This window comes from Microcaecilia unicolor, chromosome 4 (assembly GCF_901765095.1).
Source record: "Microcaecilia unicolor chromosome 4, aMicUni1.1, whole genome shotgun sequence".
NCBI lineage: Eukaryota > Metazoa > Chordata > Amphibia > Gymnophiona > Siphonopidae > Microcaecilia > Microcaecilia unicolor.
Window position 1 is genome coordinate 218,423,510 of NC_044034.1, and position 15,069 is coordinate 218,438,578.

General features: G+C 41.8%; 1 protein-coding gene across 1 annotated transcript in view; it reads left to right on the forward strand.

Moving 5' to 3' along the window:
- The window catches only part of LOC115469673 (mucin-5AC-like), a 158,962-nt gene that overhangs the window by 5,371 nt on the left and 138,522 nt on the right, over positions 1-15,069 (forward strand). Inside the window, 3 exon segments of the mRNA XM_030202460.1 lie at positions 2,016-2,277; positions 6,738-6,852; positions 7,981-8,065. Of these exon segments, the coding sequence (XP_030058320.1) occupies positions 2,016-2,277; positions 6,738-6,852; positions 7,981-8,065 (462 nt within the window).

Below are 15,069 nucleotides of genomic sequence, written 5' to 3' on the forward strand. Positions count from 1 at the left end.
GCGTGTCGGAGGAATGGTGAAGGCGGGACTGGGGCGTTTATCGGCCGAGAAGAGATGGGCGTCCTCGGCCTATAATCGAAAAAAGAAAGGCGTTTTTAGCACGAATTTGGGTCACTTTTGGACCCTTTTTTTTCACGAACAATTCCCAAAAAAGTGCCCTAAATGACCAGATGACCACCGGAGGGAATCGGGGATGACCACCCCTGACTCCCCCAGTGGTCACTAACCCCCTCCCAGCCTCAAACGTCATACGCAGCTCCATCACAGCAGTATGCAGGTCCCTAGAGCAGTTTTAGTGGGTGCATGCACTTCAGGCAGGCAGACCCAGGCCCATCCCCCCCACCTGTTACACTTGTGGTGGTAAATGGGAGCCCTCTAAACCGCCCCCAAAACCCATTGTACCCACATCTAGGTGCCCCCCTTCAGCCATAAGTGCTATGGTAATGGTGTAGAGTTGTGGGCAGTGGATTTTGGGGGTAATTTGGGGGGCTCAGCACCCAAGGGAAGGGAGCTATGGACTTCAGAGGTAGTTCACTTTTTTTTTATTGTTACAAGTGCCCCCTAGGGTGCCCGGTTGGTGTCCTGGCATGTGAGGGGGACCAGTGCACTATGAATCCTGGCCCTTCCCACGACCCAATGCCTTGGATTTGTTCATTTTTGAGCTGGGCGCCTTCAGTTTCCATTATCGCTGAAAAACGAAACCGCCCAGCTCAAATCCGCACAAATCCGATGCATTTGGCTGGCATAAACCGTATTATCGGAAAAAAGATGGACGCCCATTTTTTCCAAAAATACGGTTTGTCCCGCCCCTTCACATACCCGTTCTCGGAGATAGATGCCCATGGAGATAGGCGTTCGCATTCAATTATGCCCCTCCACGCTGTTTAAGTTAGGACGGCCTTTTGCTGAGTATATCCACAGAGTTAGGGAAGATGCCCACACTCCAGCATGGTACTATCCAGACAGTGCCAGGGTTGTATGTAAGATTCATCGATACTGTCTATAAACGGCTGCTGAAAATTCTTGGAGAGGGCCTAGATAAGCATCTATCTGGATAGTGGTTGCTGCTATCTGTTGTTCAATGTCAAGTTGTTTTCATTTGGCCATTTTCATGTCTCGAGAGCAAGGTCATTGAGGGGAGTATTATATAAATGGTGCTGAGATTTTGGCAAGGAGTTCTATTCTATAAACAGTGCTCTGGGTTGAGCACCTTTTATACAACAGTGCTTAGATCTGATTCCTGCGCCCAAACTTCAGTGCCAGAATTTATTATTCTATAACCTTGCGCACAGCTTTTCAGAATGCCCCTGCCCCTCCCCTGGCCATGTCCCGTTTTGAGCTACACATTCAGGTATTTAGGCGTACAGGGTTATAGAATAGAGTGAGGGCAGCTGTGCACACAAATTCTAAATAAAGCCAATTAACCATCAATTGATTCCTAGTTAACTGCTCGCTGGCTTATTTAGATGCACACGCATCTTAGCTCCATGCCCACATTTCAGTGCTGAATCTCAACACCATATATAGAATCCAAGGGTGAGTGCACACTATTTGCAAAGTGAGTGCACTCTTTGAGAAAGAGTGTGCATCCTTTCCCCATAGTGCACGCACACAAGTGCAATAGTGCAAATGAGTGCACTATCAGGATAAGGATGCACACTCTCAAAAGGAATGCAAACCAAACAGCATGAAATGTGTTTTTAATGCTTGTTTCATTGGTTAATGATTTGCAATGACATGAGATATATGGTTGACATTTCATATCATCGCAAATGACAGCCATGTCTAGTAAAAAAGTCAGAAGCACATTTCTGGGGGAACAGCAGGGAAAGAGCTGCAGCAATCATATATGGGCCCACATTTGTCCCATTGAGGGTATAGTGTGCTATAAGAAAGCACACTGAAAACAGCCACTGAAAGTGCTTAAAACTAGAATGATAAAATGATAAGGAAATGGGCTAATACAGACGACTGTCTCGGGATGTAAACTGATTCTGTCTGTGTTGAATCTACAGTTGGAATGGCCGAGAACAGTGGCCCAACGTGTAGCACATGGGGAAACTTCCACTTCAAAACCTTCGATGGGGATGTATTTTATTTCCCTGGAACGTGCAATTACCTCTTCGCTTCACACTGTAGCAGAACATATGGGGATTTCAACATCCAGATCAGGCGTTCTGTGGTAAACAACATTCCTGTTATCAAGCAGGCCTTGCTCATGATAGAAGGCATGGTCATTGAAATAAAAAATGACTCCATTAAATCAGATGGCGCTATGTAAGTATAAGTTCTATTTCTCCCAGCAAAAAAAAACAAAAACCGCTTTAGTCACTGGCAAAGGATTACAGGAAATCTTTGGAAAACAGAAACTCATGCACTGTTGATGTTGCGAGCAAGAAGAGAGTTCAATGCTGTTTGTAACTGGGTTTGGTGGGCTTTTTCCCTCTGTCCCATGAGATTTCAGATTCTAGAAAACCCTGATTTCTACTCACTGTCTCGGGATTTTCCCTTGTAGTGGGTAATAGTCATGTCCTTGTGGCTTCTATACAGTTCTGCATGAAAAACTGTGAAAATATTTTTTAAAAGGCTCAGTGAAAACAATGTGTATATTTGCAAAGTCACACATGAGAAGCAAACCTCTACAAAAAAAGGTGGCATTTCATGGGCTTTGATTCAAACCAATAACTTGGCAAACCTTCAGCAAAAAAATCAATGTTTAAATAATCCTAATGTCGGTGTTATGCAGCCAGTAAGTGCCATGTTTGAACTCTGGCATTGACTTTAGAAAAGTTACTTCAATGTGAGCACTTAGTCCCCTGAAGAAGCTTAAATAAAAGTGAAAGAGAGCCCCATTGGGTACAAGAACCAGAAGCTAAGTGCTCTAAGAACCATAAGCTAGGTGCTTTAAAAGTTCTAAAATGCAAGGTTTATACTTAATTAAATCACAAGGTTTGAAGAAGTTTGAGTGCACAATATATAAACATTAATTAAAATTAAAAAATTTCTGCTAGGAGGTTTTTTAGATGGATGAGAAGACTGGTGTCCGGTAAAAGCTGACACTATCACGATTTCTTTCCTTGCTGCCATGCTGGGACATTTGAGGTCTTTTTCCTCCTTTCTAAGATTTTTAAGATTTTTGAGTGATAAATAGAATGTGTTATCTGATATAAGATTTACAAAATTAGTGCATGGCCATTAATGAGGAAATGAAAAATCAACCACTTTACAGATGCATTAAAAGTGGCCTCAGCGTGCGGAGAAACCCACGCACTAGTCATAGCGCAGCTTAGTAAAAGGACCCCTAACCTTTGGTATTTTCAAGTGATTTTGAAAACATGAGGGGTGAGCAAAATACCCTACTTTGAGCTCTTTTCCAAAGCTCAAACCTCAATTAGAAATTAGTCTCTGTTATGTATGTGAATGCCACTATGTACATTTTCCTAGATATATGTAGAAGTGAATCAATTTTTTCCTCTTTCCCACTCATAAGAACATAGGTGTTGCCATACTGTCACAGACCAAAGGTCCATCAAACTCAGTATCCAGTTTCCAACAGTGGCTAATACAGGTTACAAGTACCTGGCAAGATCCCAAAACAGCACAATACATTTTATGCTGCTTATCCTAGAATTAAGCAGTGGATTTTCCCCAAGTCCATCTTAATAATGGTTTATAGACTTTTCTTTTAGGAAGCTAGCCAAACCTTTTTAAACCCTGCTTCGCTAAATGCTTTTGCCACATTCTCTGGCAATGAATTCCAGAGTTTAATTACATCTATCAGCCTTTTCTTGTTTTGTGACATGCTCTAAACAAGATTTCAGAATGTATGAGTTCTTCTTATTGTTTATTGCCTGGACTATTAATGGTACATATAAAATCCCAGCTGTAATGGATTCTAAAGTATTCAAGCATAACACCACAAGAAATATAATAAACGTTTTAATATCTTCAGAAACCTTAATGGTGACTCTTTTCACATAAGGATCACAGCTTTATGACTCACCAAACTTCGTCATTAGTTTCACAAGAGTTGCCACTGAGGTTTCTGAAGAAATTAACCCTAGAACGCATATTGGGGGCCTTTTAGGCCCCCATGCTTACATTTTTGCTATTATCTGCAAAATTACTTTAGTTAGAATTTTGAAACTCAAGGTATTCCTCAAGTATGTCATTGTTGATAATATCCAGTTGTTCATATAATTTTTTTTCATAGGCATTATGGTGTAACAATGCTTGTTTGGTGAAAACTACATCTGTACGAATTGGGGGCCTTTTAGGCCCCCGCTGTTTTTATCATGTTCTCAGAAGTGTTTGTGTCTCAAGTTACTTTATTTGTACTCAGTAATGCTGGTGGAGGGGCCAGGGTGTGGATAATAACATGTGAGGATGTCATGTGATTTTTGGAGGGAGTGATAAGGCCATGACATCACCTCAGGTCCTCTGAACACTGAGGACAGTATACACTGTGAGCTAATTGCTGAAGGACCTGTGATAAGATAAGCTGTTGAGAGGAAATCTGTTTCATTTTCTAACATCTAGTCAGCAATGGCACAGTCTTCCTCCAAGTGTCTGACTGACCAAGAGATTGAAGCGATTATGTTTCAAAGTGATGATGAAAGTGAACTATCTTTGTCTGATGAAGAATATCTGCCACCAGCTAATCAAACATCCTCATCCAGTGATTCTTCTGATGATGAAGAAGTGAATCTAGTGGATCCTCAAGAAGTGATAAGTAGAACATCCAAAACGAATGTTTTTTGGGACAGTAATCCTACATTAGTCGGACGTACTCCAATACACAATATTGTGAGACAGGCTCAAGGAGCTGTGGGAAGTCCCAGTTACTTTACCCCTAAAGATGTATTCTGTACTTATTTTTCTGACAATATTGCAGAAGAGGTCCTATTATGTTCAAACCTAGAAGGAAGATGTATCGCTTCAGCAAAAAATAAGTCCTGGAAAAATATCTCAAAAGAGGAACTTTATGCATATATTGGACTTTTCCTGCTGGCAGGGAGTCAAAAATCGTATGATGTCCCAATACGAGAATTATTTCTGGACCCACTTTCTGATCCACACTATAAGGCGACAATGTCAGTGGGCAGATATGAGGAAATTAGAAGGATCATTCGCTTTGATGATAAGCGAACTCGTGCAGTGAGGTTTGAAACAGACAAATTAGCCCCTATCAGTTATATCTGGAACATATTTATCAAAAATTGCACAAAACTTTACAATCCTAGTACTAATGTTACTGTAGATGAGCAACTTGTACCGTTCAGAGGACGCTGCAAATTCATACAATACATGCCCAGCAAGCCAGCCAAGTACGGTATAAAAATCTTCTGGATGTGTGATTCTGCAAATTATTATGGCATAAATGGCGTAATCTACTGTGGCAAAGAGGTTGGTGCACCAGTACAGAAGGATCTGGGGTCTGAAATAGTCAAAACTCTTGCTGTTCCAATATTCAATTCAGGTAGAAACATCACCATGGACAATTATTTCACCAATGTTGAACTAGGCAATTTTCTGCTTGCAAAAGCTATTACACTTGTTGGTACTATAAAGCAAAACAGACGAGAAATTCCAGCAGCACTCAAACACAATCGTCAGCGAGCACTTTATGAGAGTGTCTTTGGATTCAATAACAAAGCGACTTTGGTATCTTACAAGGCAAAGAAGGAGAAATCTGTAATTTTACTCAGTACCATGCATCACGATTGCAGTGTTGACAGCAATAACCAAAAATTGAAACCAGAAATCATCCTGCATTACAATGCAACAAAAGGAGGTGTAGATAAAATGGATGAGATGGTGGGAGAATATTCGTGTAAGAGGCAAACAAAACGATGGCCTGTAGTACTATTTTCAAATATGCTTGATGTAGCAGCCCTAAATTCATTCATTATTTATACAGAAACTCATCCTGAATTTCATGCACAGAGGAAGGACAGGAGACGCTTATTCTTGAAGGACCTTTGTCATGAACTTGTAATACCTCACATGATAGAGCGAAGCGACTTGAAATGCTTGCCAAAGAAAACTAAAGAAGCAATGAAACGGTGTGGCGTACAGTTTCAGATTACTCCAGAGCCAGGAGAAAGAAAACGAAAGCGTTGTTTCATGTGTCCAAGAAACATAGAGAGGAAAACTGAGCGATATTGTTCCACTTGTAAGGAAACTGTTTGCAAAGAACACTCTTCTGAAAAAATAACATGTCAGAATTGTTTGGAAGACTAATATAATAGAAAAGAAAGTTAGAATAAAAATGTAGCTGCAGCTAATTTGCTATAGATTTCTATGCATTTTTGTGTGTTTTCATGTCTTTGCGTGAAATTTGGGAAAAAAAAGATTTTTTGGTGTTTTCTGTGAAAAATTATAATTAAAATGTTGTCCACTATTCATATTTTATTGAGCAATTTTGAAATAAACTTGTGAAAGTTATTTAAGTGTGTTTTTCTACATTATGTGCATGGGGGCCTAAAAGGCCCCCATGACGTTAATATGTATATTTTTAACGTCATGCGTTCTAGGGTTAAAAAGTTTATTATATTCCTTGTGGTGTTATGGTTGAATAGTTGTAGATGAGTTTAGAATCCATTAGTGCTGGAATTTGATATGTGTTATTGACTACCCCCACTATACTTTGAAATTGTTTAGGACCCATTAACCATGGACTATTAATGGTAACATTTCAATCTAGTGTTATTAACATCAGTATCATTTCAATCCAGTGTTCAGCTGCCCCATAGTCACTTAGGAATCCAGATTGTGAGGAATGGCATGTACGTGAAAGTCACTGCCAAGTTGGGACTGGTCTTCATATGGAATGAGATTGACAGCATCCAGGTAAGAGGAGGCTTTGAATCTCTACTATAATAATAAAGCACCTCCAACGTTCTGACGCTGACTCCATGGCTTCACTGAAGTGAAGGGTTCGTAAGGTTCGTCAGATTCGTCAGTCTGTCACCATCTCTCTCAGCCCTGCCCTCGCGTCAAAACGTGATGATGTCAAGGACGGTGGACCTATCAGAGGCGTGAGGGTGGGGCCAAGAGAGATGGTGACACACTGACGAATCTGACGAACCTTATGAACCCTTCACTTCAGTGAAGCCACGAAGTCAGCTTCACAATGTTGGAGGTGCGTTTTATTACACTACACAGCTCCCTAATTTTGCAGTTAAACATCGCAGGGTGGCTGGGGGGGGGGGGGGGGGGGGGGGAAGGGGAGCAATGACCCTGGAACTGGGAGGGAGGGAGAGAGGGAGGGGGCGGACCCAGGAACTGGGAGGGAGGGGGGGTGACCCTTAAACTGGGAGTTAGGGGGAGAGGGCTGACCCTGCAACTGGGAGGGAGGGAGGGGGGCGGGGCCTCCCTGGGAGGGAGGGGGACCCCTGGCACACACTCTCATTCTCACACACACACTCTCGCACCCAGTCTCACTCTCTCTGTCACACACACTCACACATTCACTCTCTCTCTATCACACACTCACTCTCACACACACTCTGTAAAACACACACACTCCGAGGAAAACCTTGCTAGCATCCGTTTCATTTGTGTCAGAAACAGGCCTTTTTTCCTAGTGTTACCATAACCAGTTGTAGAATACCTTTCAGCACAGGGCTTTGAATGCCTTTAGTTTTGAATTCTGGGACTGTCATTGGTAAAATGTTATGTGTAAGGCTTTCTTTTAAGTGAATATCCAAATTCTATTTCTTAGTAGGTAGGAAAGATGCAAAGTCCGTTTGAAAGTAATAATCTCGAAATATTAGTTTTAAAGATAATTTTAGATTAATTTCTATCTTCCCCTATCTGTGTAAATTAAATTGAAAGAACTGTCTACAAATACTGAATTTCTGTATGACATTGGCTGCCCATTCTTCTGTCACACCTGGAATATGGAGACTGTGTATTATATTGGTGTGGTATATTCTGATCTTATCAGTGCCAATTTTTCCTATCCTATTATTTTAGCTGGAGCTGAATATTAAATATGCTAACCAGACATGTGGTCTTTGTGGAGACTTCAATGGCATTAACAATGAGCTAACTTCAAACTGTAAGTATCAGTGATTACGCAGAGGGATTGAGTGGCTCAGGGAAATGGTTAGATTCTTACAGACCCTTTTATCTCCAGGCCACCAGTTCATATCACAAGCTTACAGACTCATTCATTTCCAGGCCACCAGTTATGTCACAACCTTACAGGTCCTTCACATCCAGGCCACCAGCTCATACCGCAGCTCAGATGGCCTGCGTGAATTGAGTCGGTGGTATCAGTCCAGCTTCCAGGGCCATTGCAGCTGCATTCATATCAAGACTCCTATCAGATTCTTAGGACTGTGGGTTCTGCAGCACAGCTGGTTTACAACTTGTGAAAAGGATACAATGGGTTCTATTTATCAAGCCATGGTGAGTGGTCACAAATGCTGTTTATTGTGACTCCTGTTATTTGCAGTGGGGCCTCTTTACTAATAACATATGTTACCATGCATAACAGTACATCACAGTTTGATAATTAAACTCCCTTATATGATATAGAGAGAATGCAATTAAGTTATGGTCAGTGTTTATGTATTCCATGTAGCTTAACTATAATAATGGGTGTGATTCACACTAAAGGGAGCATCTCTAAATCTCAAAATAAGTAAAAGTAATGGTGTGTGGTGATGTGGTAGCACCAGTTAGCGTATCTGAGTTTAAAAGAGGTTTGGACAAGTTTCTAGAAGAAAAGTCCATAGTCTGCTATTGAGATAGAAATGAGGAAGCCACTGCTTGCCCTGGGATTGGTAACATGGAATGTTTCTACTATTTAGGTTTCTGCAGGTACTTGTGACTTGGATTGGCCACAATTGGAAGCAGGATACTTGGCTAGATGGACTATTGGTCTGACCCAGTATGGCTATTCTTATGTTCTAAAACAAGCCATGAGAGACAGGCATCATTCCTGCACTTTGAACCCCACTAGACTACCAGGACAAGTGGTGGGGCTCAGGCCTGAGGGGGGCTTATGGGGGTGGGCTTGGCCAGCCCTTCTTCAAATTGTGGGGGAGGGGGGGAAGAGGGGAAATCAGGATCAGAGGAGAGGGATCACCTGTAAAACTGATGCTGCAACCTGGAAGTCAACCAGGCACCACCCAATATTCAGACCGATGCCTAGTCAGCTTTGTGGCTAACATTTGGACAGCCTTTTTCTCTCTTAACTTTTATCCATTTACTTAACCAGTTAGCGATCTGGTTAAGTACCACTGAATATCAGTGCTTAGAAGGTCATTAACAATTTAATCAGGAAGAAGCCTCTTCTTGGTCTCTAACAACGTGCATTAATTTTAGGGATGTCCCCATTATGCCCATGACCCTCCCATTTTCACAACCCTTTTTTCAGATTGCGCATAAATTTTGGGCATAGATCTTGCACCTAAATTTACACATGGAAATGCCAATTAAATCTAATTATTGCCAATAATTGTTTGTGAAAAGCCAATTGGCGTCAATTAGCTCATTATTCAATTAAATTGCACACACAAGTTTTGGCAACTTTTATAGAATTAGGGGGTATGAGTCCAATATATTAAATAATCTGAGCCCTGTTTACTAAGATGAGCTAGCGTTTTTAGCATACGCTAAATGCTAGATACACCCATATATTCCTATGGGCGTCTCTAGCATTAGCACATGCTAAAAACGCTAGCTTGCAGGGGTGTAGCCAGACAACAGATTTTGGGTGGGCCTGGGCAAGAAGTGGGTGGGCACCAAGTGTTCTCCCTCCCCCACCACCACAAAAAAATATCTCAGCTGGTGGGAAAAAACTTCTTTCCACCTTAGCCGCCTGCAGCTGGCATACGCTGAAAACTGAGCATGTGCAGGTGCCAGTATCATGGAGAGTAGCATTTTCATTACCATCAGGGGGAAGTCTTCAGCTGGCGGAGCTTGGGCCCCGGCCCACCCAGGCCCACCTGTGGCTACGCCACTGCTAGCGCGGCTTAGTAAATGGGGACCTAAGTTTTCAACTGATAATTCATGTTAATTAAGAGCTTAAAAGTTATGCCTTAACTTCCCCACTCAGACCAATTAATAGTCATATCTTCATTGAGAGGGAAGAGGAGATGAGACACAATCCACTGAAACAGTTCATTGATAAAAAAAATTATTTAAATGGAACTGTATTGTATTTTTTTGGGATTTGGGATTTACAAAAGCAAGGGTTTGACCATAGATAGTTTAGAAGGTTTCCTAAACTTCTATGAGGAGGTGTGGCTAGGCATGGGCTTTAGAAATCTACATACTAAACCTCGTGGACCTACCTCCAAGAAACGCCACAAGATCATCCCGCAAATTTCTCAACCTACACTTCCCCTGCTGTAAAGGACTAAAATACAAGCTGATGCATGCCACTACCTTCTCTTACATAAGCACACAATTATGGAATGCATTACCTACAGACCTGAAAACAATCGACGAAACAACTATCTTTCGCAAATCTCTGAAGACATATCTCTTCAACAAGGCCTACAATGAGAACCTATAGCCACACTAATCCACCTCACCAACCCACTCAGTTAAGAAAGACCACCTTCTATAATTACCCTAACCACTCCCTTCCTTCTTCTTTCTTCCCTCTGCACAATACTAAATGTATCTGTTATCTTGTAATGGCAATGTTAACAAAACTATGTAAGCCACATTGAGCCTGAAAATAGGTGGGAAAATGTGGGATACAAATGCAATAAATAATAAATAAAATAAAAACAGGAATATGTAAGTTAAACTTCATATTCAAGTAAAAAGATGTAAATTAGTAGATAACCTGAGAATCCTGGGCCAAATACAAGAAAGCCTGCTGTGAGACGGCTCTGCCGAATGCTCATTTGCAGAAACTAACTGCATCCTCACAGGCACACACAGAAAAAAAAGGGCTGAGTTACCAACCGTCTGAATCTTCTATCTTCTGAGCAGCAGTGCCTTATAGTTGAAGACTTGATGATTGCTGTTACTGCTCAAACATTTCAAACTAGGGAAGAGCTGCTACCCAAGGGTGTGACAGAGTTGTGCCGGAAGATCTGCTCATAGGCATTCCAGTGGACACTCTTCTCTTGGTGGGTGATGTCATCATTAAGGCCAAGTAGCTATTTAATCCATCTGGTGTAGCGGAACATGGTCTGTGGACACATGCTCATGGGTGAGTGGTCAAAGGTGTGTGGCTAAAAGGGCACATTGTGCCCCTTTGGAGCCCCTTCGGATCCCAGAGGAGACAGGAGCAGTGAATTATCCCCTTTTTGTCATGGAGAAGAGTAAGGCCAAGGTGTCTTTTGGCCATAGTTAAAAGCAGTGGCTTAGCCAAGGGTGGGCTTGGGAGGGCCCAGGCCCACCCACTTTGAGCTCAGGCCCACCAGTAGCAGCACACCTATGATGTGGCCGGCAGAGATTCCTAAGCTGAAAACTCTCAACAACTGTCCCTCCTGCATACCTTATAAATAGCAGATCTTCGCCTGCAGGAAGCAGCGACTGATACATACTGCTTACACCGGCCCCACAGCCTTCCCTCTGACGTATTCCCGCCTATGCGGAAACAGGAAGCTGCATCAGTGGGAAGGACATGGGGCCTACATGAATAGTGTGTATTGGTTGCTCCTCACTGAAAATCTGAAATTTAAAAGGTGTGCAGGAGAGGAGGGATATTTGAGAGACCATATGGCATGCAGGCGAGAGGAGAGACCAAATCACCTATGGGATGGGGTGGGGTTCTTCTGCCCACCCATCTTGGGCCCAGGCCCACCCAAAATTGGGTGTCTGGCTACGCCCCTGGTTAAAAGACCTATTGATCAACATTTTTGGCCTAGAGAGGTTTCAGCTCCCCACAGAACAGTGAATACTATGCCATTTCCTGTTGCTTCTTTATTCTCTGAAGAGTGTACCCCTCCTCAGCCTACTAATTTTGCTATTGCAGGTGGAGCTACCTCACAATTGTTGAGTGTTGACTCCTCGCTTGAAATGATTTCTCTAGTGAGTTCTCCTCTTACTACTATTACTACTTATCATTTCTATAGTGCTACTGGTGCTGTGCACTTGAACATGAAGAGACAGCCCCTGCTCGAAAGAGCTTACAATCTTATCAGGACAGACAAACAGGACAAATTAGGGATAACAGAATTACTACGGTGGGAATGAGAAAGCATACATGGGTATTGTTAGGAGTTAGAAATTATAAGCAGCATCAAAAAGGTGGGCATTTAGCCTAGATTTGAAGACGGCTAGAAATGGAGCTTGACTTACTGGCTCAGGCATATAGTGCAGCAAGATAAAATGAACAGAGTCTGGAGTTGTCAGTGGAGTTAGCAGTGGAGGAGAAGGGTACAGATAAGAGAGATTTACCGTTTGAATGGAGTTCCCAGAGTCTTTCAAAAATAGTAATCCACGGGCGGCATCCTTACTAATTGGGGGTAGTTGCTAAACAATGGTGTGAATGTCAGCAAAGGACCAAGGGATATACTTAGCAGGGGCAACTCCTCCATTGGCAGGATCAGGTTTGCCATAAAATAGAGGACAACATTGAACAGGTTTGGACTTTTGTTCATATTTTTCCCAAACCAGGAGACACTTCTGCATATAAGCATAGTCCCACTTGGGATCTCAAAAACGTTGACGAATACATTTACATGCCAAAGTTATATGAGAAGAAGCAAGCAATCCTATTCTGGGATAGGGATCGACCTGTGGATATAACTGTTCTGACCATCCATCCAGATTGTCTACCCAATGGTCCACGTAAAAAGCAGTACCCTCCTTGTGGCAACATATTGTTTAGGAGTGAGGTTTGTGGGTAACATTAATGCCTCAAGTTCTGGGAGATCATTTTTCAATTCCTCTTGTGGAAGATCACGTTGTTTAGCCGCCTGGAGGCGGGTAAAGACGGGACTACTATGGACTTGCTCAGTGATTTTCTTCAATTCCTCAGATATGTGAGAAACAACAGAAATTGCAGAATGTAAATTAGTTAAAGGTGTTTGTTCTTTCTCAGAAGGGGAATTGAATAAGGCATCAGTCAGGGTTTCCAGCACACCCCCCTGTTTAAGTTCTGCAAGTACTTGGGAAACCGCACCAGGGGCGGTGAGGTGCTCAAAAGGGATGCGATCACCGTACATATGATGATACTGAAGATTGTGAAGGGCTTCATTTTCCAGCTGGGAAAAATAACTTGCAGGGTCTGTAAGGGGTGTGAGAACAACAGCACCAGAAAGGTAACTATAATTTTGTCCTAGATTTGAAGACGGTTAGAAATGAAACTTCACGTACTGGCTCAGGAAGTCTATTCCAGGCATATGGTGCAGCAAGATAAAAGGAACAGAGTCTGGAGTTGGCAGTGGAGTTTGCAGTGGAGGAGAAGGGTACAGATAAGAGAGATTTACCGGATGAACGAAGTTCCCAGGAAGGAGTGTAGGGAGAGATAAGAGTGGTGAGGTTCTGAGGAGCTGCAGAGTGAATGCAGTTGTAAGTCAATAAGAGGAGTTTGAACTGTATGCGGAAATGGATAGGGAGTCAATGAAATGATTTGAGGAGAGGACTAACATGAGCATAGCGACATTGGCGTAATATAAGTCTTGCAAAAGAATTTTGAACAGATTGAAGGGGAGAGAGATGGCTTAGTGGGAGACCTGTGAGAAGCAAGTTGCAATAGTCTTAAGCAAGAGGTGATAAGTGTGAATAAGGGTTTTGGTAGTATGCTCAGAAAGGAAAGGACAAATGTTGGTGATTTTGAAATTGTATTTTTCTAAAAGACAAACCCCTTAATACAGGTGAACTCTGATGTCTCTAGGCAAACACAATATCAAAGAAGAGAGTTTGTAAGGCTTAAACCTAAAGTTTTGGCGGTAGAGGCCACATTCCTTCTTAGGTTTTCTTGAAAATGCTTTGTAACTTTAGGGAATAATAGATATGTATTCTCCGAACCAACTCATTTGAATAAATTTCTTTTTATGCAGACTAATTGAGAGTTTAGGTGTTATGTTTGTAGCTGATAAGGAATTTAGGAGTCTTTAACTGAAATTTATCTTGTCATTTCTTATAGGGCTTAAGAGAGTCTACTTTTGTTGATTTGAGATTGACTTTTTTCTTTAGTGAATTTTATTTTTATTTTGTCTTGTAATGTTGATTACTTATCTTTGCCTTGAATAAATTGAGATGTTTAAAACCAATAAACTTCAAACGGGTGCTCATTCAAGCTCCTTTTGTGTCTCTTACTATGGGTTAGATTTACTAAAACAGATTACTATAGGGCCCTTTTTACTAAGCTGTGGTAAAAATTGGTCTTAGTTAATGCAAAATATAGCCATTAAACTTATCTCAGGTGCAAACATATTTGATGATGTCACCCCTTATTTGAAGATAGAAAACTGGCTACCAATCCAATATCATATACAATATAAAATTCTTGTGCTAATTCACAATATAAAATCTGGGATACTCCCCTTTCTGCCTTGGTTTCTGACCCCTATACCACTGCTCATTCTCTTCGTTCTTTGCAAGAAAATGCATGTTCCATCCTTTTGACAGGTTTTTCTTGACAAATTTCAAGATTCTATACTCTGGAGCAAACTCCTTCTGGCATTATATGTAGAACCTTCACACCTGAGGTTTAATGTTTTATTGAAGGCTTTCTTTTTTCGTGAGGCCTATGGATGCTAACAGATTTTCTAGCCAAGGTTGGAGCGGGAGTGCGGTGTGCTGCAGGCACAGCAACAAAATGACTGTATTCTCATTTCTTTTTTTTTTGTTCTCTGCTATCCTATGATATTTGCTAGGGCTGGAACTACCACCGGCGCCTGCATTAGGCCAGCGATAGCTCCATATTGGCGCACGGTAAGTCCATGTTGAGCTTACCGTCGCTTTATAAAAGGGCCCCTTAGCATGTTCCATCTTAGGCCATTTTTGCTGCTTTAGGCACTTTAGCACTTAATGCAGCTTAATAAAGTGTTATTAGTAAATTGGTCCCGTTGCATAAAATCAGACCTTCGTTAAATAATGTGCATTAATGTTTGTTAGCGCACAGTAATGCAGTAGTGCCTT